Here is a 25,597-nt window from a genome sequence, read left to right as displayed (position 1 = left end):
CCCTGTTTCCATTGTCAGCAAAATGTGAATAATTCCATGTTGTATTTTATTTTTAGGTGCATGTGTTTACCTTCAATGAGCAAAACAGCACTGAATGGGACCGTTTTTCCAGCAGAAACATCTCAACCATGCCATGCCGTACTTTAAATAATAAGGTATGAGGCTTTATTTAGTAACGTTTCAGAATGAATTACGGAAACCAGGACGTGATGAGAACGCTTAACTGGGACATTACTCTGTGGAGTTGTTTATTTGATATATTTACATTACACACGCTGAGGCACGGCACGCTAAGGTGACTTGCCCAGGATCACGAGAGCCGCGGCCAGCACTAGAACCGTGGTCCACGCGTTCTAGTGAAAGGCTTTTAGAATTCTTGGGAAATCGGAAGCTTTGCAGACTAGTCCAACGGTCGTTAATTCCCTTGAGAGCCAAACAGCGCACAGGTGCGGAAGCGCGCGACGCAGAGCCCTAGCAGCGCGCGGGTCTTCCGCTGTGGCCAACTGTAGGGCATTTGTTTACTCGCCTAATTCTCGGCACTCCGACGTTCCGAATGTATCTAACCTTGAACGTTGATATTTGTTTCCACATCCCGACCGCTGTATCGGTTTTGAGGCCGAGATGGACTTTCGTGCCCACAAATTCGCTGACGTCTTCACACACGTCCCCCGCCCGGAATATGCTTAAACAGCCGAAATGCGCCTTCTGACTTGTCAGCGGGCCTTGCCTCCTGTCCCCTAGCCGTGGAAGCGAGCTCACACTCAGCTGGCACCGCCATTCCGTGCATAGGTGCCCTCCTGACCTCGAAGGGATCGAATGCCACCACACGTGCGCGCGCCGCCGAGGGGCACTGCGCGCCCGGGTCTCCTCGCCCTGGCTGCGGGGGGAGCAGGTGCTGGCCGGGGACCGAACCTCCGTGCATACTGCACTCGCAAGACCGCATATTCCAGTGGGAGAAGCGGTCTGGGAAAGAGGGTTTGTTTGGCACCAACTGCAGTTCCCCTCACGGCCTGGACGCTCTCTGTAAACGGAGTTCCGAGTCCTTAATACTTCTCTGATGAAAGAGGCGCTATAGCGAAAGCATCTTAGCCAGCAGAGGGAGAAGGCAGCACCATCTATTCATCAGACTCCCCAGGCTGCAGGCCTCAGACCTAGTGTCCCTACTACAGTGAGCTGCCGAACTTCATGCAGGAGAGGGGGAAGGCGTTCGGCGGATCCGCAGCTCGCCTCGAGGCCCAGGCGCCTTCCATGTGGAAAGCAGGTAGGATGGACGAAGGGCACAGATGGGAAATCGCTGTTGATCGAGCGGCTCATATTCATGTATCAAGGCCTGCGTGAAGGCTTCAGTGTGTTGTTGTTCTTCATTAGATTGCACTTTGCATCCTGTGAATTGCAGTTTTTAGGTTTCCCAAGAAGACAAGTGAACAATAGGCATATTAGGCCTAGCATGCAGAATGGCAGGACTGGCAGGTGGTGATGCTATCTCTGTTGTCTATCAAACATGTCAAGAGGTCCTTTGTGAATCTGTGCCCTAAAAATGCATAAAACACTTTTGTTTAAGCGCCAGTGTCTAAAAACGAATGTATTGAAAAGAAAATTCCAATTTGTAAATCCGTTAAAGGTGATTTCAATTGTTATGATTGTAATCCAGGAGTTGTTTTAATGTACAAAGCTAATATAATAATCCCACATTTAACCCAAGTCTAGCATTTGCCCTGTACCCTAATACTGGGAGAAGATGTTGCCCAATGTCCAGTGTTGCTGCCTTTATATCTGGAGAACCAGGTTCCAGCCCTGGTGTGAGCTCCATATCCTGTTATTTTGGGCAAATCTCTTAATCTCCACGTGCCTAAAATAAATAATAAAACGATTCTGATCTTGTGTAACTTAATCTGGTGCTCATGGAAAGCGCTTTAATGCCCTTGGGCCTAGCTAACACTATATGAAAACTGCCCAAAAAATAAAACCTAAGTCTAATGTGAAACCTTGCCTCAGCACGGCCTTTCCCCCAGTTCAGTTACTGACCGTTTTACATTTTAAATAAAACAAATATAGTAAAAGATAGACTTGCAATACATATTTTTTAGAATTAAATAGTTCAAATTCACATTTTTTGGAGTTTCTGTACTCCGGGATTTCATGTTATCCATTTTGAATACATCCCAGGATGCCATGTCTCTGATCGAACATCCCATTCTAGTATATTTGGTCATTTGCAACAAACTAGAGTAGTTGCAACAAGCATGTGTTTATTATTATTATTATTATTATTATTATTATTATTATTATTTTCTGACATACGAAAAAAGTTAGATCTGTTTGGACTGGAGCCTGTGTCTTTCACTTTATATGCAGCACATTAGGCCCTAGATCGCAATACATCATGAAAAAATAATGTAGAAATTGAACCAACTCCAGACAGCATGTTCTGCAATGGCCTCACCACTTAGTTCAATTAATTCTCCTTCTGCCACTCTCCCATCCCTTTCCTGGAGATGTGTGCTTTAGAGGAATCTGTTAAATTTGTTAGATTTTCCACTTGCGGAAAAAGAGATTAGGAAGAGCAGTAGAGACCTATGTGTAAACTGCACAGACTAACTACACACTGACAGTCACCACTGAAGGCATTTTTTAATTTGTTTATACCCGCGTGGATGGATTAGCACAAAAATTACCAGTTTGCTAACTCAGTCATCTACATTGTGGCATGCCAAGTTTTGCGAAGGTCTGTCCCCAGGAAAAAAGAAATGGCGGCAGGGGTGAAAAAGTGTATTATTTCCTATAAAATAATTTGCACAAAGAGAGAGCAAAACTTGCTGAATAGAATTACACCAAACTTGGCGTGAAAGTGGATTTTTACTGAGAAAGTATAACTTTTGTCAGAAGGTGTGCTTTTTTTGATTTAGTGTAAATCTGTCCAGTATCAGTAGTTTCTGAAATATTAACGTTTAAAAAAAAAAGTTGCCAGGTATAATTTACAATGGCTGTCAAAAAATAACCGTGAAACATATTTGTGACAAAGTGACATATAGTGCTCAGTGCTGTGGTGAACGGTGCGTAATATATACAGTGTGATTTATGGAGGTATCGATAATTTAAAAAGGCCAGAAAAACAAATATTTGAAACAGTCTGCAGACGGATTGAATAAGTCTTTATGCAGAGTCTTTTCAACTGATCCTTGAAAGAATGTCGACGTTTCAACCCAAGGTAGCGTTACTAGCTAGTCAATACGGGTCTTCATCAGGACAGGGAGTGACAGCCAAAAAGGAGCCCAACGTAGCTCCTGGGGCGGGGTAGACAGATGAGCAAACAGGAGCAACTGTGTCCTGTAAGACGTGGCTAGGAGTCCGGTAATGGGATATATTCTCTCTCCAAATTGGTTCAAAAGGAGTTGGGTAACCTCTATGTCGTATTAGTGATCCCCCTGAAGTTCCGCAAAGGGAATGAATCTCTTCCAAGGCGGCAAAGGGGCATGGGCAGCAAAAGTCTAATATCCTCAGAAGGAGCGGATCACACTGAGGTCCTTAAATGTCAGCCCGGCAGGGAGCAACTACTTCATGTTTGAGCGAGCGCAGGCAAGCGTCCAGGACGCTTGCCTGCGCTCGCTCAAACATGAAGTAGTTGCTCCCTGCCGGGCTGACATTTAAGGACCTCAGTGTGATCCGCTCCTTCTGAGGATATTAGACTTTTGCTGCCCATGCCCCTTTGCCGCCTTGGAAGAGATTCATTCCCTTTGCGGAACTTCAGGGGGATCACTAATACGACATAGAGGTTACCCAACTCCTTTTGAACCAATTTGGAGAGAGAATATATCCCATTACCGGACTCCTAGCCACGTCTTACAGGAGACAGTTGCTCCTGTTTGCTCATCTGTCTACCCCGCCCCAGGAGCTACGTTGGGCTCCTTTTTGGCTGTCACTCCCTGTCCTGATGAAGACCCGTATTGACTAGCTAGTAACGCTACCTTGGGTTGAAACGTCGACATTCTTTCAAGGATCAGTTGAAAAGACTCTGCACAAAGACTTATTCAATCCGTCTGCAGACTGTTTCAAATATTTGTTTTTCTGGCCTTTTTAAATTATCGATACCTCCATAAATCACACTGTATATATTACGCACCGTTCACCACAGCACTGAGCACTATATGTCACTTTGTCACAAATATGTTTCACGGTTATTTTTTGACAGCCATTGTAAGTAGTTATTCATGAATGATGCAATTCATAAAGCTGTTTTGAATACTATTTATGGTCTTTATGTATGTTCATATAAACAAACCAATGAAGGTTTTTTGCTAGAAGCAATACTGTTTACCCGACAGAACCGTTTGTATCATTTTGATAAACTGCCCAGGTTCTGAGGGATACTGGGTTACCCCATTGTGATAATAATAGGTATAATTTAAACAGGTAGGTTTTGTATATCTTGTCAGTTAAAAAGACACTTGTTAATTTACTTATAACATTGGCATAATTTGATAAACGTGTCTGAAATTTGGCACACACCAAACCCAATGTATGTTCAGACTATTACTGGTGTTTTCGTATTGGTGCCTAGCCATAAAAGGATGGGTTAAATAGGGAGGTAGAACATGTTTACATGCTAATAAGATTGGCACTGTGTAATGAATCCGCACAGAATTTGACAGAAGCAAGGAAGGATTCCGTTTCTATTGGTAAGTCCAGTTGTGTGTCAAACAACAACGGGGGGCATAGTTAAAGCATGGGAGGTCAACAAAAGTTCAATTTGCTTTCAGATACATAAAAGCTCCGAATAAAGTTGATTGATTGATAGATAAAAGCTCAATTAAAAGTTTTTCAACTTTGGCACTGTTTGGTCATCTAATCACTTTAGCATAGTTTGATAATCTGCACAAAATTTGTCAGGGTCTGGGCAGAGTTAAACTTCTTTTAGTATTTTTAAGTTTGTGCACATCCACCAGGGGCAGGGGCCGAGTAAAAAAGTGATGGAGTGTTTATTTGCCTATAACATTGTCACTGTGTGACGAATCTGCAAAACAATTGTCAGAAACTTGGAGGCTTTGTTACGGTCTGGCTTGACTGCGCAGCAGTTGTCAGAAAATTATGTGAGCGTTGCTAGAGAGGTGATTTGGCTCCGCCTACATGTTGGGGGCTAGGAGTGCATGTTTAGATTGGGCAGAACGCGCGTACTCCCACCAAACAGTGCTTGCTCACCATACAGCTGTGATCATTTTGTTTATTTATCTACCTGCCTGAGCTTGAACTTTCAGGGGCCCATGCATAACATTGTAATGCTATCAAAGTGCCTTAGATAACTAGATAATTTGTTATTTTTCTCTGGCGGCAGCACAGGTGGGTGGAGGACGACCATTAACCCACTTGGATTTTTAGTTGTGGCTTAACAGTGCAACTGTCACCTGACCTTTAACCTACATCAATATTATTCTACAGTTCTTTGGTACCATACAAATACATATTCATTCCCAAGCTATATCCTGGTAATTCTTCACATTACCATACAACATTCTTTTAAAGCCAGACCTATTGGCATTACCAGTGCTTGTTTTTGGATTTGTATGTTAATTGTTGTGCCCATCCTTCCCAAGAGGCAAAGTTAATGGGGGGGGGGGGGGGATGGGGGGGATAACATTTTCAATTGCTGACGCACTGTTTGATGAATCTGTAAAAATGGGCCAGGCAGTTTGCAAGTCTCACCCAGTGCAGGTATTTCTATTTTGTTGGTCAGATTTAACAGGGGGTGAAGTTAGCGGGCATCAAAACGGTTTTGGTTTACTAATAACTTTGGCACAATCTGTTGAATCTGCATGCAGTCTGTCAGAGAACTGGCATGTTTAGCTTCCTTGTGGTTTTCTCAATGTCATGCAGGCCCATCAAGGAGAGCGGGATTTCAGGTTTGGGGGATGGAAAGAAGTGTTTATCTGCTAATACATTTTGCACTGTTTGATGAATCTAGAAGCAACTTGACAGGTGTTTGAGTTTAGTTAACTGTTATAGCAAATTGTTAGCAGATCAGTCGGGGGCAAATATCAATGAATGGGCAATAGTCTTTCATTCACTAATAACTCTGGCGCCATTAAATCTGCATGAAACTTGGCAGCCAGCAAATTAAGACCGATGTAAGGCCAAGCAAGCCTTGCATCCAACCCGGCTGCATACAATTAAAGGTGGTTGGGCACAGAGCCTATCCAATGTGCAGAATGGGTACTTGGCCGAATGTGCGCAGTGTGGTTGGCCGTAGGGCCTGACCATGGAGAAAAGCCCTGGAGCTTACGGCTAAAGGCTGTGTGCAGCGTGGATTGGCAAACTATGGCAGGTTGGGAGCAGGGCTCGGGGAACAGAACACACCATAACTCATAACACCTGCCATGCGCACTGCACCAATTTCAATAGGGAGGTGCACCAATTTGGCAAACATACAGAAACTAACAAAAAGTTAAGAGGACAATATGGCATCATGGCGGGCGGCGTGAATTATGGCAACTCTTTTGTCCTTTGGTAACCATAGCTGGCGAATTTCAGTGATTTGACCCAGAACCATAATGTACTTTAAGTTTTTTTTAAATAAATGGAAAAAAAAATATATATCTCCAAGCAAGTGTGTTCCTTCTGGGAACACCGACCCACGGAAGGTGGTGCGGGGCAGGCCTGTAAAATTTCTCAAAAATAAGGAGGTAATGCCCGCACTCAGGCAGGACACAGTGGTAATCGCACAATGGGGATTTATTAATCCATAAACCCGGCGTGACGTGTTTCAACCAGTAGACGGTCTTGATCATATATATATAGTTAGGAATTGGCATTTAAAAAACCTTTGAAATTCACTGAAAAAACCATAGGTTTCAGGGGCGTTATAGTTAGCTGGACATTTCCCTCGTACAAAACCCTAGAAATTCCCCCGTTATAGTTAGTTCAGCTAACTATAACTCGCGCCGCCGCAATGCACTGCTGATGACTTCCCATATTACATCACTCATGACATGGTCCGTGACATCACTGATGACATCACTGATGAGATCTGAAATGACATCACTGATGACATCACTGATGACATCATCCATGTGATACATTAGTGCATCTTCTCACACCCTTTGATATACTCAATCAAAATTTCAGACGTCCATTCTCAAAACCATAGATACTCCAATACCAATAACTACATACCCACTCATTGACTCTTAGATCTACACACACATCCACTCACTCACCTGTACAGTCACTCAAACTTACAGTCACTCAGTACAGGACTATCATATGCATTTATACACCTACATAGACACTCACACACCACCAATCATCCATAGAGGTACTCTCACACCTAGTCAGTCATGCAAATAATTAATCACACTCCCATTTACTCACCTATGCAGTTATACACACACAAGAACACTTACTCATAAAAATAGTACCACATTCTTACACAATCACTGATACAAGCACACACTCATCCATACAGCCACTCTAACAATCACACACTCACACATATACCTACTTATATACTCTTACACACATATATACTGCCTTTCACATATGTAGTTACTCACACATGTACCACTGAGATATACATTGAATCACTAACACACCCATACATACACTCACCCAACCATACACTCCATCACAGATGCACTCTTAAAACCATGCATCCATAGAATCACCCACTCACACATGTATGCACAGAGTCGCACACACCCCACCCACACAAACACTCAGGCACCCAAACAGATACTCAGACAACCAATCACTAACCCATAGAAACTCTCATATAGCTATTCACAAAACCATGCAGCCGCTTATACACCAACAGACAGACACAGACATTCACACAGTTTAGTCACTAGTCTGTAGTAAGATACGTTTAATGACTCACTTATAGAGTCAGTCACGCACCTACTAAATCATCCATTCACACACTTCTACACCCACTCATTCTTCCATAGGTTTTTCCCTATATATATATATTAAACATATTTAAAATTTACAGAAACACACACTCACTGGATGACGTCATCAGTGATGTCACTGACCATGTCATGAGTGATGTAATATGTGACATCAGCAGCAGTGCATTGCGGGGGCGCGAGTTATAGTCAGCTGAACTAACTATAACGGGGGAATTTCTAGGGTTTTGTACGAGAGAAATGTCCAGCTAACTATAACGCCCCTGAATCCTATGTCTTTTTCAGTGAATTTCAAAGGTTTTTTAAATGCTAATTCCTAACTATATCAGGTCTGAAACCTATGTTTTTTTCAGTGAATTTCAAAGGTTTTGTAAATGACAATTTTGAATGTATTAATTGTTATACTGATTTTTTTTTTGACACTGATTTACTATATTTCTTAACTATTTATTTTTAGATATATTTTTTTTTAATTACATTATACATTACAATACAAAATATACTTTCTCAGAATGAATTACTTTAGTTTAAATACTTGGCAAATAGGCAACAGACTTTTAAGTACAGTAGTTACAGTTGTTGCAATGGGCAACACAATTTCAAACACAAAGCAACATTGAGCTCAATGTGAATTTCTAGTGAAATGCAATTAGTTACTTTATGGATTACTTTTCTAACCACAGGACTGGATCCTAGATTCAGTCCTTGGACATCTCCTGTAAACAGTTGAGTAAAAGCGCTTTGGTTACAGTAGTTATTTTTAAGGAATATTATTGTATTTTAAAAGTTGACACTTAGAAATTTTTTCACATAGAATCACCAATGTTATCCTATGGCAGAAAACACACTTAGCAGGTAAGTAGTGTTATCATTACTTTTTCTTACTCAAAGGTGGATCCTGGATCCAGCACTGACCAACCTCCTGTAAACAGTTGAAAGAATGTGTTTAAGTCATACAGACGATTTTTTAGGAATATTTTTAGTTTGTGAAAATAGACATTTAGAAACTTTTCTGGTGAAAACCACACAATGGATTCCTATGGAAGGAAATACAAGTTACTGGTAAGTACGCTTAGAATTACTCTTACGGGTCAGTGCTGGGCTAAAAGATGCAGCCCTGGGTTCTCTCCTGATAACAGGTGAGTAAATCAGAATTCGTAGTTCGGCTGATTTTAGAGGAATATTTGTACGTTTCAAAAATGGACACTGAAACTTTTCTGGTGAAAACCACACAATAGATTCCTATGGAAGGAAATACAAGTTACTGGTAAGTACGCTTAGAATTATTTTTCAGGGTCAGTGCTGGGCTAAAAGATGCAGCCCTGGGTTCTCTCCTGATAACAGGTGAGTAAATCGGAATTCGTAGTTCGGCTGATTTTAGAGGAATATTTGTACAATGGTAAAGGAAGGGGGTGGGGCCTGAGGTGACGTGTGCAAACACGCCCTGTGGCGCGTTTTAAGTTGGGGAATTAATTCCTCTTCAATCCTGCGGTCCCCTGGGGGCCAACTAGCCCACCAGGTACCTCCAGTATGCGTCAGGGAGCTGCGTTGCAGAGCGGTGTTCAGAGGCCACGCCCCTTTTTACAACACTCTGCAACGCAGCTCCGTGGCGCTTACTGGAGGTACCTGGGTGTTTTGCACTGCCCCCTTGTCGCGTTTTGCGCCTTTGTTTTTGTGCTTTCTTGTGCCTGGCTGCCAACACTTCCTGATTCAGAGTGTTGGCAGCCAATTAGCATTCAGCTCGTGCTCGGGAGGGTGCGGGGAGGATCCGTGGATCCTCCCCGGCCATAGATATCACTAACTTTTAACTCTAATTTTCTCAGGAACTACTGAACGGATTTACACAATTTAAGCAAAAGGCACGAGTCTGAACTGAGGACTACCTCCTTGCCAAATTTGATGTAATTCCGTTCAGCAGTTCGGGCTGTAGCTGCGACAACAGGTCCTATGGGAAATTGCATGGGGAAAACGCGTTTTGGGACCCCCCTTTTTTCTCGGCCCCGCTTGACGAATCACCACGAAACTTTCAGAGTAGGAGCGGAGCGGAGCTGGCCAAAAGTTTGGAAAATTTCGCGAAGATTCATCAACCGGCGCCAAAGATATTCCCAATAGAATGTTGCGGATTTCCTATGGAAAATAGGTCCTAACTATAACTATCTACTGGCGACTACCAGTAGACAATCTATATATCCGCAAGCTTGCCTTTGTTACTCTGTTCTGCGTGAAGAAAGCAAGAGTAGACCCAAATTCGTCTTGAGTGATTTTTATTTTGCAATCACCATGTCGCCATTATATATATATTTTTCATGGATTGAAAATACTTAAAGCACATTATGGGTCTGTCAAATTCTACATCACTGAAATATATCTATATAACTCCAAAAGCTTCCAAATCAATACACTCTCAGAAACCAAAAGACTCCAATTCAAATCACTTCCAAGGAGGTGTTTAATCTTACAACGCGTTTCAGCTCGTTGCAAATCCTTGTTCACGTAACATTCGTGCACATTACGTCGTGACCTGATAAAGTTTACAATAATGAAAACTGACAAAGGACACAATGAAAATAACAGACTACATTGTCAAATGCATGGCGGACATATTGGAATGGTATATTGCCAGGGAGTATAATATCGGATTCAATGTAAAATACATTTAATTATGTGAACAGTATATCATATCTGCATATAGTATGTTGTTCAATACAGCATTGTCAGTGTAAGCTGTATTCTCAAATCACATGCTGTAACAAATCGTTACTCATCCATTGGAACTGTATATCCCCCGCATGACAGTCGATGATAATGTCATGCATCTCCCCTGCCAATACCTGTATATGCACTCTGAGTCATGAACTGTAATTGCAAATTCCCAAAATTCCAACAGTCAAGTATCAAACGCAAGTGCGCGGAAAGTGGGTTGTTATTCGAAATATCCTGCCCACGCATAATAGCATTGCAGCAATGTCATGTAGTTGTTCTTGGGGCTAGTGCCCTCAAACTCAATGAGGAAAACACAGACAAACTTAACAAAAAACAGTCCAAAACAGACCGCAATAAAGTCCCTATGTATTCTCAGACTGTACCAATCAGTCGACCAAACTTAGTGGTGGCAGGGGAAAAGGGTAGGTTGCCCGTGAATTAGTGAGTGCCGGTGTCTGGGCCCCTTCCTTTCCTCCTGTAAATGAATAAAAAAAGAAAACAACACATAACTTGAGCATGTAACTGTCACAAAGTGTCTTGTATCATTAAAATAGTGCAACGTTTTCAATTCCAATGTACAGATGGATTATGGATAAAATGGAATGATAGAGAGACTAAGATTGGAATACCATTTCTATATACAGCACATCACAAAATCTACATATATGCACAGGGAAGAAAATTGATAATTGTACAAATCATATCCATTTGCAATTATTCTTTGAGATGGATCGCTAATTCTTCATCCTGGTTCAACCCACCAGGATTTTTTGTCTGAAAATCCACAATGAATTTCGACTCCCTTTGTCTGAGTTTAAGAACTCGGTAGCCACCCCTGGGGCTGTTAAGAATTTGTTCAAGAATGAAAAATCTTACATATTTTTACTACGCCAACATATGAAACGCCCAATCCTGAAATGCTACATGAATGGTCACAGAACTCCGCCTTGAGCTCTAAAAGAATGCTTGAAATCCTGGTAAAATATGCGTGGATAGATAGAGACATTATACTTAAACAAATACAGGAAATTATTGATGATGTCAAAAAATCCACTGAAGCAGAGGAAGTAGAAAGAGCCATGACCTCAATAAAATATCGTCTTAAAAAATATGAAGAGGACATTAAGGCTCGCAAGGAAAGGAAACTTGATCGCGATTATGGTGATTATGAGGGCGGTAGGATTCTCACCTTTAGTCGCAAATATGACCATTTATACAATCCGAAAGAAAAAACATCACAGACCATCACCGACAAAGATGAAATTCAGACAACTGCTGTCTCTCTTATCAGTGATACGGAATCAGATGTCTCTGTGGAGGATGTCACTGCCACAAACCAAACCTCTCGTCAGGTGAATTTTTTAGAGGAATACCAACACATACGTCAGAGTCGGCGGACAATACAGGAGACCCCGGTACCATCAACACGAGGACAGAGGGGTCGAGGACGAGGCAGGGGGCGCGGAAGCGGAGAAACAGAAGAAAAAGAGCACGTCAACGATGGCAGAAGAGGCAGATCAAGGGGCAACATGGGAAGCAGGAGATCACGCCCCAAGAAGACTTATTGATGGATCCAGAAATGGTTAATAAGACTATAATTAATCTTTCTAATAGATCTTTGTGTGACATTGAGAAACATACTTTCTGTTTAGGACTTTCATTCTGTCCATCTAAGCCATTTGATTATATTGGGACCAGAATAGATTTATTCAAGTTTACCAGAAAATTAAAACTCAAAAAATGGCACAAACTGAAAAGATTAGGTGACAATAAAATATATAATATCTCTACATCTAAATGTCAAGATAACATCAATACAAGTGACATAGACACACTAATCACGATGATGCAATTGGGACAGGAACCAGAAAGCAGTAACAGTAGTGATACCATCGATTCCATCTGTAGTGGTATTTCGATCAATAACAATGAATGGACTACTACTCAACTTATAGACAAATTAGAGCTAACCACTGATTCGTCTACTTTTTCAGGTTTTAAACCCAAATCGACTTTTTTGCCTGTGCTATCACATGACAATATTGATACCTTTCATGAAATTGTTAGTAAGGCATTATGTACTTACAGACATAAGAAGGGACGTTTCTAGAAGACCAACAACAATTTGTCACACAAGCAAAGGGAGGTTCTGAAATCACTTGCAGAGGGCACTAACATTGTCATCGTCCAGCTGACAAAGGCGGCAATCTGGTGATACTAGATAGGGACAAAAATATTCATGAGGCACTTAGACAACTCTCTAACACTAAGTATTATATGCCGACTTCTGTGGAGATATACAATACCAGCATAATTACCATCTGGGACAATTTGACCACCTGGTACGATAAGGGCATTTTAGAATGGGAGGAGTATTGTTATTTGAAGAATGATCATCCAATACTACCTGTACTTTATTTACTGCCCAAAGTACACAAGGACCCCATTGATCCACCTAGGCGTCCTATTGTGTCATCGAGAGGGAGTGTTTCAGAGCATATGTCAAAATATGTTGATCACTTCCTTAGAGATTTTGTTACCAACTTGCCCAGCTATGTCAGGGACACTAAGGATTTTTTGAACAAAATACAAGATTTTCAGTGCGATCAGGATCTTCTGTTCATTACCATAGATGTACAATCCCTTTATACCATCATCAATCATCAGCAGGGCCTTGATGCTTGCAATCGTTTTCTCGAAAGTAGACCCATTCATTTCAGGGAGCACAGTAAGATGATATTAAACATGATTGAGTTCTGTCTTACTAATAACATCTTTCTGTTCAATGGTATTCTGTGCAGACAAACCACTGGTACCGCGATGGGTTCTTGCTTCGCGCCCAGCTTTGCCAACCTCTTTATGGGGCACTGGGGGGAAGAGGTATTTGCTGACACTGTCTATGCAGGATATAACATGGATGCGTTACATAGATGATTTGTTCATCATATGGAAGGGCACCGAATTGGAAGCAACCAAATTTAATGAGCAACTCAATATTAACAACTACAACATTGTCCTCACAGGCAATATAAGTAGCACCGTGGCTGAATACCTAGATGTCAGGCTTGACATCAAGGATAACTCCATTTGCACTACCCTTTTCAGAAAATCCACAGCAGGGAACAGCATTCTTCATGCCCTCAGTAGCCATCCTGATACTCTCAAATGGAGTATCCCTTATGGGGAGCTGCTGAGGGCAAAAAGAAACTGCAATACAGAGGCAGCCTATGAACTGGAGAGTGCACGCATGTTAGATCGTTTCAGAGCCAGGGGCTATCCCAACTGGGTTTTACGCAGAGCTAAAGGAAGAGCTGATTGGGTGAGTAGAGATTCAACCATCGCAGCCAAATCTCCTGAAACAAATGATGATGACACTAATAACACCAGGATCATCATGACATTCAATTCTGATTCGAGCAGCATACAAAAAATTATGACCAGGAATTGGGAGATCCTCAAACATGATACCATCATTGGTGATACAATTCCCGAAAGACAGAGTATCACCTATAGGAAGGGTAGGAACTTCAGAGACCAATTAATACACAGTGATGTCACTCTTTACCCTAAAAAACAAGAACATGGTCTCCAGGGATTTTTCCCTTGTGGCCATTGTAAGGCTTGCAGGAATAGCACTTTCTGCAAGAGGGCAAACTGAAATTGGGATATTCAAAGAGATCAATCAATTCCTTACCTGTAGTTCCACCTTTGTAATTTATGTGATTGAATGCCCGTGCACGTTATGGTACATTGGCAGTACCACTCTTATGGCCAAGAAGCGCATACTAGAACACTGCCAGGTAATCACACACATTGATGAAAAATACCCAGTAGCCCGGCATTTCAGGGACAAACATTTTTCGAACCCTGGACTCCTTAGATTTTTCATTCTTGAACAAATTCTTAACAGCCCCAGGGGTGGCAACCGAGTTCTTAAACTCAGACAAAGGGAGTCAAAATTCATTGTGGATTTTCAGACAAAAAAATCCTGGTGGGTTGAACCAGGATGAAGAATTAGCGATCCATCTCAAAGAATAATTGCAAATGGATAGGATTTGTACAATTATCAATTTTCTTCCCTGTGCATATATGTAGATTTTGTGATGTGCTGTATATAGAAATGATATTCCAATCTTAATCTCTCTATCATTCCATTTTATCCATCTGTACATTGGAATTGAAAACGTTGCACTATTTTAATGATACAAGACACTTTGTGACAGTTACATGCTCAAGTTATATGTTGTTTTCTTTTTTTATTCATTTACAGGAGGAAAGGAAGGGGCCCAGACACCGGCACTCACTAATTCACGGGCAACCTACCCTTTTCCCCTGCCACCACTAAGTTTGGTCGACTGATTGGTACAGTATAAGAATACAAAGGGACTTTATTGCGGTCTGTTTTGGACTGTTTTTTGTTAAGTTTGTCTGTGTTTTCCTCATTGAATTTGAGGGCACTAGCCCCAACAACAACTACATGACATTGCTGCAATGCTATTCTGCGTGGGCAGGATATTTCGAATAACAACCCACTTTCCGCGCACTTGCGTTTGATACTTGACAGTTGGAATTTTGGGAATTTGCAATTACAGTTCATGACGCAGAGTGCGTATACAGGTATTGGCTGGGGAGATGCATGACATTGATTATCATTGACTGTCATGCGGGGGATATACAGTTCCAATGGATGAGTAACGATTCGTTACAGCATGCAATTTGAGAACACAGCTTACACTGACAATGCTGTATTGAACAACATACTATATGTGGATATGATGTACTGTTCACATAATTAAATGTATTTTACATTGAATTCGATATTATACTCCCTGGCAATATACCATTCCAATATGTCCGCCATGCATTTGACAATGTAGTCTGTTATTTTCATTTTGTCCTTTGTCAGTTTTCATTATTGACTTTATCAGTCACCATGTTATGTGCACGAATGTTACGTGATCAAGGCTTTGCAAGGAGCTGAAACGCGTTGTAAGATTAAACACCTCCTTGGAAGTGATTTGAATTGGAGTCTTTTGGTTTCTGAGAGCGCATTGATTTGGAAGCTTTTGGAGTCATTTACCGGCCAGCGCGCTCCGCCGACATATGCGCCACCTCTCTCGGGTCCCCTGCGTCCGGAAGGAGCATTGTTTGGGAAATATATATATATAGAGAGTATTTTATTGATTAACATTACTGTCCCGCAAAAAAGGTAATCTGGGAAAATTGTTCTCACCTGCGGTTACTTTTGGGCTTTTAACCAGGCACATTACTCTTATCTCCTAGTCTGCTCCCTCTTCATCCTCTTCCCAAATGACCATCTCCACCTTTTGTGGGAACTGTAGAGCTGTTACAATCAATGCAGCAGGCCTTTCTAGGTCGAGCCTGGGCAGCACATGCACTTCTTTCTGCGAGGCATGCAGTATTGGAGGATGGACTTGAAGCACCGCCTACTCTCCGTCCATATTTTTAATTGGCTTGTGTCATTGTCCTTCATAAATGCTGGCTTTCAATTCGTTATTAGGCTTCTTAGTCCTTCCTTAGTACCGCCTTGTCTGCATTTGTTACCTCCCATAAGGACTATACCTTTTACTTGGCTTGTTACACGGTCTGTGTTATATGTTGGTGAGCACTATTTTGTTTATTGAATAATGGGGACAATGGCAGCTGCTTCTTGTACTTGCAGCGTGCCCACACACGACAGTGGCAGACGCTTCTCGTATGGATCGCTGTGCTGCTCTAACTTTAAAAGTGGCTGCCCCCTCCCCCACAGCACTCACAGTACAATGGCAGAAGCTTATTGTTTTTTTACAACTTTTAAGCTAAGCGCGGCGTCCGCTTCAGAGACACCGTGCTTTCTTTCAGCTTTAAAAAAAAAACTTGAATACTGTTTGCAGCGCCTGCTTCAGGGACACTGCGCTGTTCCATTTTTTGTTTTGTTTACTTAAACGGTGAGTGCGGCGCCCGTTTCAGCGACACCGCGCTCTGTTTCATTTTGTTTTTAAACTTCAAGTGTAAGCACAACGCCCACTTCAGGGACACCAAGATCTGTTTCAAATGATTATTTATTTAACTTTAATGGTGAGCGCAGTGCCTGCTTCAGAGACACTGTGCTCGGGTTCTTTTTATTTTTTTTAACCTTAATGGTGAGCGCGGCGCCTTCTTCAGCAACACCGCACTCGCAATACAATAGATCTCGCTTTTGCCAAACATTGACCTATTGGTATTGTAAATGCCAATGCCTTTTATTATTACAAAAGGCATTGCCATTTATAATGCCAATAGCTAAAAATCTCGCAATTGCGAGACCTCTTGCATTGCAAATGCATTTTTGCCTAATTGTCCTGATGCATCGTGTAACGCTCCTATGCTTTTTGTTTCTCAGTCTTCTACAACACATATTCGGCCCAAAGGCATTGGAGTACTTTACACGAGCATCAATTAAAATACACAAGGGCTGATTCACTATTTTTTTTTTAGGCACCGGTAGAAAATCAGAGGATGTTGATCCTACTCCAAGACTTGAACCCCGTTTCTTTAGTCACAAAGTCAGAAGCTCTGGCTGTAAGTCCTTCTCCTCTCGCTTCTGAATGGTAACAGAGCAGTCTGCCTTCCTTATGTGGGAGTAGTGCAACAGCCAGTGCAAAGTTTGCAATCTAATGGGTGAAAGGGGTGATAAAGAACCATAAGCAGAGTTGCACATTTTAATCATGGCGTCAGTAAATAATTATTTTAATATTAGTAATTGCAGTATTGCCTGCTAGTATTAGTAATAACTTAATTAATAAAAAATTACATTTTTATCATGGTTCAGCTTGATGTCACAGTCATTGACGACTAAAAAGACCGAGAAAGTTGTGCTAGGATTCTAAGTTGTGAATTTCAAGTAGCACGTGGTTCCGCGCAGCGGGTGCAATAATCCACTGAATATCTTAATAGGCTTTTTGGACTTGCTGAAGTCCTGGGAGTCTGTCTCCAGCTCCCTTCCAATGTACAGAAATACTGAAAGCAAAATACGTACACTCAGATTGGAATTACATTCCCTAAAAGAAATGATTCCCAATCCCAATGGTACTACATTCTAGAATGGTTACTGTAATGTATCAGATTTTCTCTTGTGGTTGCAGCCCTGCAAAGCTGCTGAACAGGAAAGAGAGAATCGAATTCTGTTTTCCCTGCTCGGTCAAACTGTGTGATCCTGGCCAAATCATTTTCAGGTCTGTCTTGACAGCCTAGCCGCCTGCACGGCCTACTGTTATAAATTCCTTAAAATACACAGAGTGATTTTTTTGACTCTTTCCAAACAGTGTTTCTCACTCACCGTTTTCCGTATCACTCCAGCTATGAAGTTCTTATGTTATATTGCAACCGGGACCATTTTACATCTCAACAGTACACCGCATCACCACACATTCATTTCTTTATCTCATACTTATATTGTATCCAGAAATCAGTTGATTTTTATTGTTTACTGCAGCAAGCAGTTTTATTATTTTAGTTAGGATCTAAAAGCCAGACTTGCTGGCTTTGCCAATCCTTGCTCTCATTGTGTCTCTGGTTCTTTTGTTTGCTTTCAAAAGGGAGCTATTAGAAGCAGGCAGTCATTGAGATTGGCGTCACATTCAAAACCGGACCTTTTTCTCCCTTGTTGGCTATGTGAAGACAATAATCCTGTTTGGTCTGCTGATAGTCAGACTGACTTCCCCTTTAAATATTTTTATTTTGGGTGCTACGAGTTTGCCCCTTATTTCGTATGATAATTGTTAACACATAGATTAACCGTGGCAGGGGCTTATAAAATGAAAAGCCACGCTAAATGCCCCTTTTTTCCCATTTCCAGAGATTTCTGGTTGGCCAATCTAATTTCACTTTGCAAACTTTATATGCATTCTGGTACTTTTGCTCTTAGCCTTGGATTTGTAAGGTGTAAGCGAAACTTCAAACTCCAGAATGCAACTGGAAAAAAATGGCCTGTAGATACCGCTCCTAACTAATACGAGGCAACTTGAAGTCCCTGTAATGTCATCGTTTCCTCATAGAAGCAAGCCATGGTGCCCCAAGGTCATTTTAGCCAACGAGTATGTGGGCAGGACGTAGAGTTGGCCTGTGTGTACAAGCTTTTAGCTGTAAGTTTGTTTACATTTTCATCTGTCGTCCGTAAAAGGCCTCAGAAGCCCATATTTAGGCCTTGGCAGGATGCTGGTGGGCTGCCAATTAACCTGCTCTCTAATGAAGCTGTTATGTGCCGAGGATCACAACTCCATGTCGCTGTCACATTCTTTAACTGGTTTCTGGTAAAGAGATCTGGCCTTTAAGTAAATGCAGGCCCACTACAGTCTGTCCTTGGCTTAGTGTTCAGGAAAAGCTCAGAGGCATGTCTCAGATCTGATTTCATCTTGGGATCCGTACTCTAACGCTGCCTTTCGCCAGCACCCAATATTTACTTTGATCTCAGACCAGTATAGCTGGCACCACACACAGATACAGTCCAAAACCAGTCGGTCAGCACCTGGGTACCAACCTCCAGCCTACCAACCCTCTGCCCATTCACAACTCAGGCCTCAGTAATACATCCTACTAAAGTTGCATGTCAAATTATCAAATTTTGATTAACGACCTGAAGTAATATTGTGTCCAGAATGATTACCAATATACCATCAAGGAAAGTATATATAGGTATGCATTTTTTTTTTTAAAGTGATCCCTGGTAACTTCCTTGCTCACATACCACATTGGCGCGGCTCTTATATAAAAATATCATTAACACTGCATGCAAGCTAGTGTTTGTTCAACCAATCAGAAAGCTTAGAATATTGACATTCACAACTAGCGTTGTTTGTCTGTATCCTATTTTCATTGAAAATCTGAAGCTGGAATGTAAAGCAGATGGCGCAGTCTGCTTGTACGGTGTGATGGTGAGAGACACGTGCTAATTGTTTATTTTCTATATCCTGGCTATTGTTAACAGTGGATAATTGCCCCTTCCACCACTGTTAGTGTCTGTTATCTGTCATGTATATGTCCCCCTCTGTACCCCACCTCAATTAATGACTTCATTTTTAGGTCTCGCCTGACCCAGCGCATGCGATAGTCTGGCGAGACTTTTTGTGAGGGCTCAAAAAAATGCTACCATGGCCAGCCTAGAGCTACAGTGCATGTGCGCGGGCGCGCGCTTAGGAGCAGAGGCTGGCAAACCTCATCATGCGCATTAAGCGCCCACGATCACTTTCACTTTCGCCCGCGATCACTTTCGCGGCGCCCCTTTGATGTTCTTGTTCAAAGAACATCAAAGAACATGTTGTTGTGTTAATGCTTTGCTGCGCCCGTTTGACTTACAATGTGCTTTCTCTTTCCACAAACTCGATGTTTGCGTTTCTTTATTTTGAGATGCTTTTAGTATTACTGTTTTGTGACTTAAAGAACATTAAGGAAATGTTACTGTGAAACTGGACAACCTTCACAGTGTTTATTTCTGATCGCAGCGGCTGCTTCATGTCCGTTGCACCATTCAGGGAGTCCTTTCGTTGGCGCTTTCATGAGGACATGATGAGGAAGCTGGAAACATTCTCTTTAAAAGCCCAGCATGTTGGCTACTGGTTAATCGATTAGACCTATGTAGCGCTTTAGATCTCAAAGCGCTATGGTGGGTGCAGCAGTTACAACTCATGAAATATGGGGTGCAACTTACAAGGAGGGGGCAGGTTTGAGTGCATATTGGCTGCAGTCAAACTCTTAAGATGATGGGCTGTGTGTATCCATTATCAGCACTTCGCTGTTGTGAGACCGACCTCGTGGCGTGGGCCCTACCGACCAGCAAGTTCCACTAAAACCACGCCGAACCTCGTGGGCACGGCCTTCCGGCTTCCGTGGACCAACATCCCGAGGGCCGACCAGATCCCCAACACGCATGCCCGGCCGAGGGAGAACGAAACCCCCCCCCCCCCAAACCAGACCGAGAGGCGCCGACCCTGTCACACCTCTGGTCTCTTCCCCGAGGGAGGTTTCGATCGACCACCAGGCCCCCGGTGAGCGGGCGCCTCTCCTGCTGGGCGTCTAGAGTCCCTCCCGGACACACCTGAACAGATCAAGGGGCCGAGCGACAGGAAACCCCGACACACCGCCCCCCAGGCACCAGACCCCTCTCTGCGAGGACTCCGGACTTCAAAGAGGAGGGGGAGTATAACAAGGGGTGCTGAAGGGATGAGAGGCAGAGAAGACCTGGACTGACGAGAGCCTGCAGACTTGGTCGCGGCTCGATCGCTCCCCGAACAGAAGAACGCTACCCGAACTCCGAACCACCTGAGCCCTGCGGACGCTGTCGCGGCTCCCCGAACTCTGAACCATCTGAGCCCTGCTGACGCCGTCGCGGCTCCCCGAACTCTGAACCATCTGAGCCCTGCTGACGCTGTCGCGGCTCCCCGAACTCTGAACCATCTGAGCCCTGCTGACGCTGTCGCGGCTCCCCGAACTCTGAACCATCTGAGCCCTGCTGACGCTGTCGCGGCTCCCCGAACTCTGATCCATCTGAGCCCTGCTGACGCCGTCGCGGCTCCCTGAACTAAGACCCTCCGGTGCCTGCTGAGTGACTCGCGGCCCGCTCCTCCAAGAGAATCGGCAGAGATCGCCGAGAGAAGCAACATCCCCTCAGCTCGAGGATTGAGAGCTGGGCGCCGGATACCTCGCAGAGACACTGATTGAAAGACTGTCCCGCTACCCCTTTTCCCTCCATCACAAGATCGCTGCCGCTTGTGGCCTTAATTCTGCACCTGCCTGCCGGATCATAAAGATCCCTGATAACCACCGATAAAAGCATATTATCTTACACGAATTACTGTGTGGTGTCTCTCTATCCGAAGAAGAGAGTAAGCGTAGCGTGTGCGATCCTAGGTACGAGACCCTTCCAGGAAGGGCCTCCCTGCTCTTGCTCGGCCTAACTCTGGGAAAGGTGGGCCTCAGGGTGGTCAGGAACACATTCCGCAGCCTCCCCGGGGAACGCCTTCCAACATTTGGTGGCAGGCGACGGGATCCGAGCCAACACCTAGAGATCGTGCAGTAGACGACGTACGCACTACCAAGAAGAATGGAAGGAGAAACTTCCCTAGGTGCCGCAGGCACCAACCCGAGCACGGCATTCCAAAAAGACCAGTTAGACTCTTATACACACCGAGAACTGAAACAATTTTTCAAAGACTTTGGAATCGCTACCACTGGACTAAGCACGAAAGAGGACTTCCAGGGGGCATTAAAAACCTGGGTCGAGGCAGAAACTCCCCGGAAACAAACAGAAGGAGAGGCTCCCAACGAACCACGAAGCAACCCGGGGAGGAACGGCGCCCCCGAGAGGGGCCTATCCCCAGAGGAACTAGCGGACCGAGAAAGAGATCGCAACCACGAACTAGAACTAGCAAAATTAAAAATCGAAGGAGAGCTAAAGCTGGCTGAGAAAAAACTGGCGGTGGAACAGTTACGCCTACAAGGAGAACTAGAGGAAAAGAAACGACAGAGAGAACACGAGAAAAAACTCCAACTAGAGCACGAACGTAGCCTAAAAGAAATCGAGCTCAAGGCTAAGAAGGCGGAGGCCCGACCCTCGGAAACCCAACCCATCTCCTCCACCGTGGAACCAAAGGTCCACATCCCCAAAGATGTGGTGAAAGAATACTATAAGAACGACGATATTCAGCAATGGTTCAAGGCCTACGAAGTCGCCATGACCTCCCACCGAGTCCCGCAGAAGGACTGGGGGGCTGGGCTGTGGGGCCGGTTCCTGAGCGAGGGGAGAGATACCCTGCTGGACCTGCCCTCCACCGTGATGAACTCCTACAGTCACATGAAAGAGGCTCTAGTAGCCAGATATGGGCTCACCCCTGAAATGTACCGGCAACGGTTTAGAGACTGCAAAAAGATACCCGGTACCACCTGGGTGGAGTACGTGAACTTCTACAGCCGGGCCTTGGACGGATGGATCAAGGGCAGCAAGGTCTCCACCTTCGAGGAGCTGTTCGACCTAATCGCATGGGAACACTTGTCCGCGAATTGCTTCGTAGAGCTGCGCCAGCACCTCCTGGACAGCAAACTCACAGACCCTCGAAAACTGGCCGTCGAGGCTGACCGATGGGTGAACACCCGGGCCTCCCGGGGCCCCGTGGGAGACTACGGTCGCCACAGTCAGGGAACCCCCCGCCAGAGGGGCGGAGGGAATCAAGGCCGGCCACGAGAGCTCCCGGGGGGACCCCAGCTCAGCCCTCCCAGAGGACCATCTCCGCCCTTTCCAGCTCCACCTCCGGCCAGCACCGGGCCACCGGGGAGGCCGGGGCCCCGAGTGAGGATCACCTGCTTCCGCTGCCAACAGACCGGACACTATGCCAGTGTCCCCTGTACCAGCGGTCCACCACAACAACCCCGCCGACTCGACAGATGGCCTCCGTAGCCCTGGGGGAAGAGATAGAAGACTCCGAAGAATGGGAACCAGCCGCCATGGCCTTGGTCTCCCTAGGGGATCGAGAGATGGTCCCCGGACTGTCCCTGCCCGCCAACACGAAGAAGTACCGACAGCAGGTGACGGTCAACGGTCACCGCATCGAGGGCCTCCGGGACACGGGGGCGAGTGTCACGGCGGTTCATTGTCACCTGATCTCCGAGGATCAGATCCTGCCTGGCGCCTTTTGCCCCGTCATATCCTCAGACAATTCCGAGAGCCTCTGCCGGATGGCCCTAGTCCCCTTCGAATGGGGGGGAGTCACCGGCAAGTTAAAGGTGGCGGTCCGAACCTCCCAGCCCGTGGACTGCCTCCTGGGCAACGACCTTGAGAACTCCCCGTGGGGACAAGTGGAGCGAAGAGCCCACCTCGAGATGATGGGCCTACCCGAATGGGTGTGCGCCACCACGCGCTCAATGACTCTCAGGGCGCCTCTCTCCGAGGGGGAAGAGGCCAGGCCGCTAGACACCGCCACCACCCCCGAGATCCAGAATACACCACCAGAGGCCAATGACCCCCTTCTGGACGAGCCGATCGCTCCCGACGAAGGGTCAGTGCCTTCCGACCCCGAAACCCTGACCCACCTCGAGGACCTGCCAGAACTGTCCCAGTGGCGCTGCGAAGGGGGCCCCTCCCGTGAAGAATTCTGCCAAGAACAATCCACCTGCCCGTCCCTCATCGGACCCCGACAACAGGCCGAGGCCCAAGCAGCAGGCGACCAGACTGGCACCCACTGGATATACTGGGAGGACGGCCTCCTGTACAGCGAACAGAAGTCGGCCGAGTTGGGATCGGCCCGGGTACTAGTGGTACCCCTACGCTTCCGAAGTCTCCTCCTGGGCCTGGCCCATGATGTACCCCTGGCCGGACACTTAGGCCAAGATAAGACCTACTGTAGGAAATGGGACCCCCGACCGGCCAGGGCTTGCGCCACAGCCAGTCAGAGACCACCACTCCTATGAAAGGTCGACCCCTGCTCGCCCTCTAGGTAATGCGGCGCGGGCAGCCAGGCCTATCTCGGAGGACATGTGAAGCATTTGCGCACGCACCCACCAACAACAACCTCCCGGGCCTCCCACAAAAGGAACTCCACACCAAGTATATATATGAAAATAGTCTTTGTATTAAGCAGGACACATAGGAACACACATTGTACAAGGTGCCAGGGGCGCGGGCAGGGGCTACAGGGAAGAAGGTACAGCACAGGGCCAAGGGACCACTGCCAGGAATCACATACAGGGGACATCTGGTATTCAGGGGGGGGAAATAGGACAAGGTACACAACATACAGGAGCACCCGTAGAGGTGCAACACAGAATACTCGTAGGGATCACATTAGTCTTAGTCCATAGCAATCCACAGGCCAGCGGGCCTTTCTGGGGCAAGGGCCCAAGAGTCTCGATGTTCATGGCAGGGAGCCCGGGGCAAAGCTAAACGTAGCAGTTGCCCACTAAGTGCTGGGCAACTGAGGGACCTCGTGGGAGCCTCGCCGGCCCTAGGGAAAAAGGGTGCCAACGGGGGGAGCCACTCGGACTCTGGGGGCAATGGCACGGTGGAGCCTCTCGGGGCTCTGGGGGCAATGGCACGGTGGAGCCTCTCGGGGCTCTGGGGGCAATGGCACGGTGGAGCCTCTCGGGGCTCTGGGGGCAATGGCACGGTGGAGCCTCTCGGGGCCCTGGGGCGGCCATATAGATGGGGCCTCTCGGGGCTCGGAGTTGAGGGGGCCACAGGTGGAGCCTCGCAGGGCTCAGACCATTGGTGGGGCACGCGGAGTCCCTCTCGGGGGACTCGGCTTCGTGGGAGGCCTCCCGGGCCTCAGGGCACAACCGGAGATTCACTCGGGGGGAGGAGCGGACACCGACAACGGGTCCCGACGCCCCTCCTCTCCGTTGCTCGCCGCAGCACTCACCGGTTTTGGTGCGCCGGTCTCCTTTGCTGCGCCAGCCTTCTCCTTGTGCTCCAGGGCTCTCTCTCCCTCTCGGGAGCCCCGGGGAAGGTCAGCAGCTTCACGGGGGTATCGCAGGAGCGCGGAGTGGGCTCCCGCCGTTCCTGCTTCGTCGTTCTTCTTCGGCCGGCCTCTCCTCTTTCTCTCGGGCCGGCAGCCAATCACGGCGCGGCCTGGGGGATGACGCTAGTGGGGAATCCCGGGCTGGCAGCCAATACCAGCGCGGCCCGGGGATGACATCACTAGGGTCCCGGGCGGCGGCGGTGAACTCGGGGGGGAATCGACGAGGAGTGGGCTCCCTCGTAAGGCACAAGGGCAGGGAATAAAGCGAGGTAGGCACTCGCTGGGGGTGTCGAACCTTGGTAGCACGGGGCAGACGCCGGGTGAGCACCGGCTTGTGGAATATAGCGCTACCAGCGCTCGTGCAGGAGTGAAGTACCCCAAAGCGGTAGGGGGCAGGGAACAGCGCTTCCAGGCGCGGGGCAGAAGGGACAGCGCTCCCCCAGCGCTAGATGCAGGTTACCAAAGTCCATCGGTAGTCCAGGACCTCAGGGGGGGCCCAGCAGCGCCAAGAAG

At 45.8% G+C, this 25,597-nt stretch overlaps 1 protein-coding gene across 2 annotated transcripts in view; it reads left to right on the top strand.

Annotated features, from left to right (window-relative positions):
* The first annotated feature begins 557 nt into the window (after positions 1–557).
* ZNF385A (zinc finger protein 385A) overlaps positions 558–25,597 on the top strand; it is an 850,943-nt gene continuing 825,903 nt past the window's right edge. The window contains exon 1 of one of the 2 annotated variants that reach the window (XM_085654753.1): positions 558–1,261. In XM_085654753.1, the coding sequence (XP_085510879.1) occupies positions 1,186–1,261 (76 nt within the window). In that variant the 5' untranslated portion in view covers positions 558–1,185. The remainder of the gene's footprint in view (positions 1,262–25,597) is intronic. The other variant, XM_085654752.1, reaches the window with a different exon arrangement.

The sequence above is a fragment of the Triturus cristatus genome, chromosome 4_1 (genome assembly GCF_964204655.1).
Source record: "Triturus cristatus chromosome 4_1, aTriCri1.1, whole genome shotgun sequence".
NCBI classification, from domain to species: domain Eukaryota; kingdom Metazoa; phylum Chordata; class Amphibia; order Caudata; family Salamandridae; genus Triturus; species Triturus cristatus.
The sequence above is the reverse complement of the archived record's forward strand: the minus strand, read 5'-3'. Positions and strand labels throughout refer to the sequence as shown.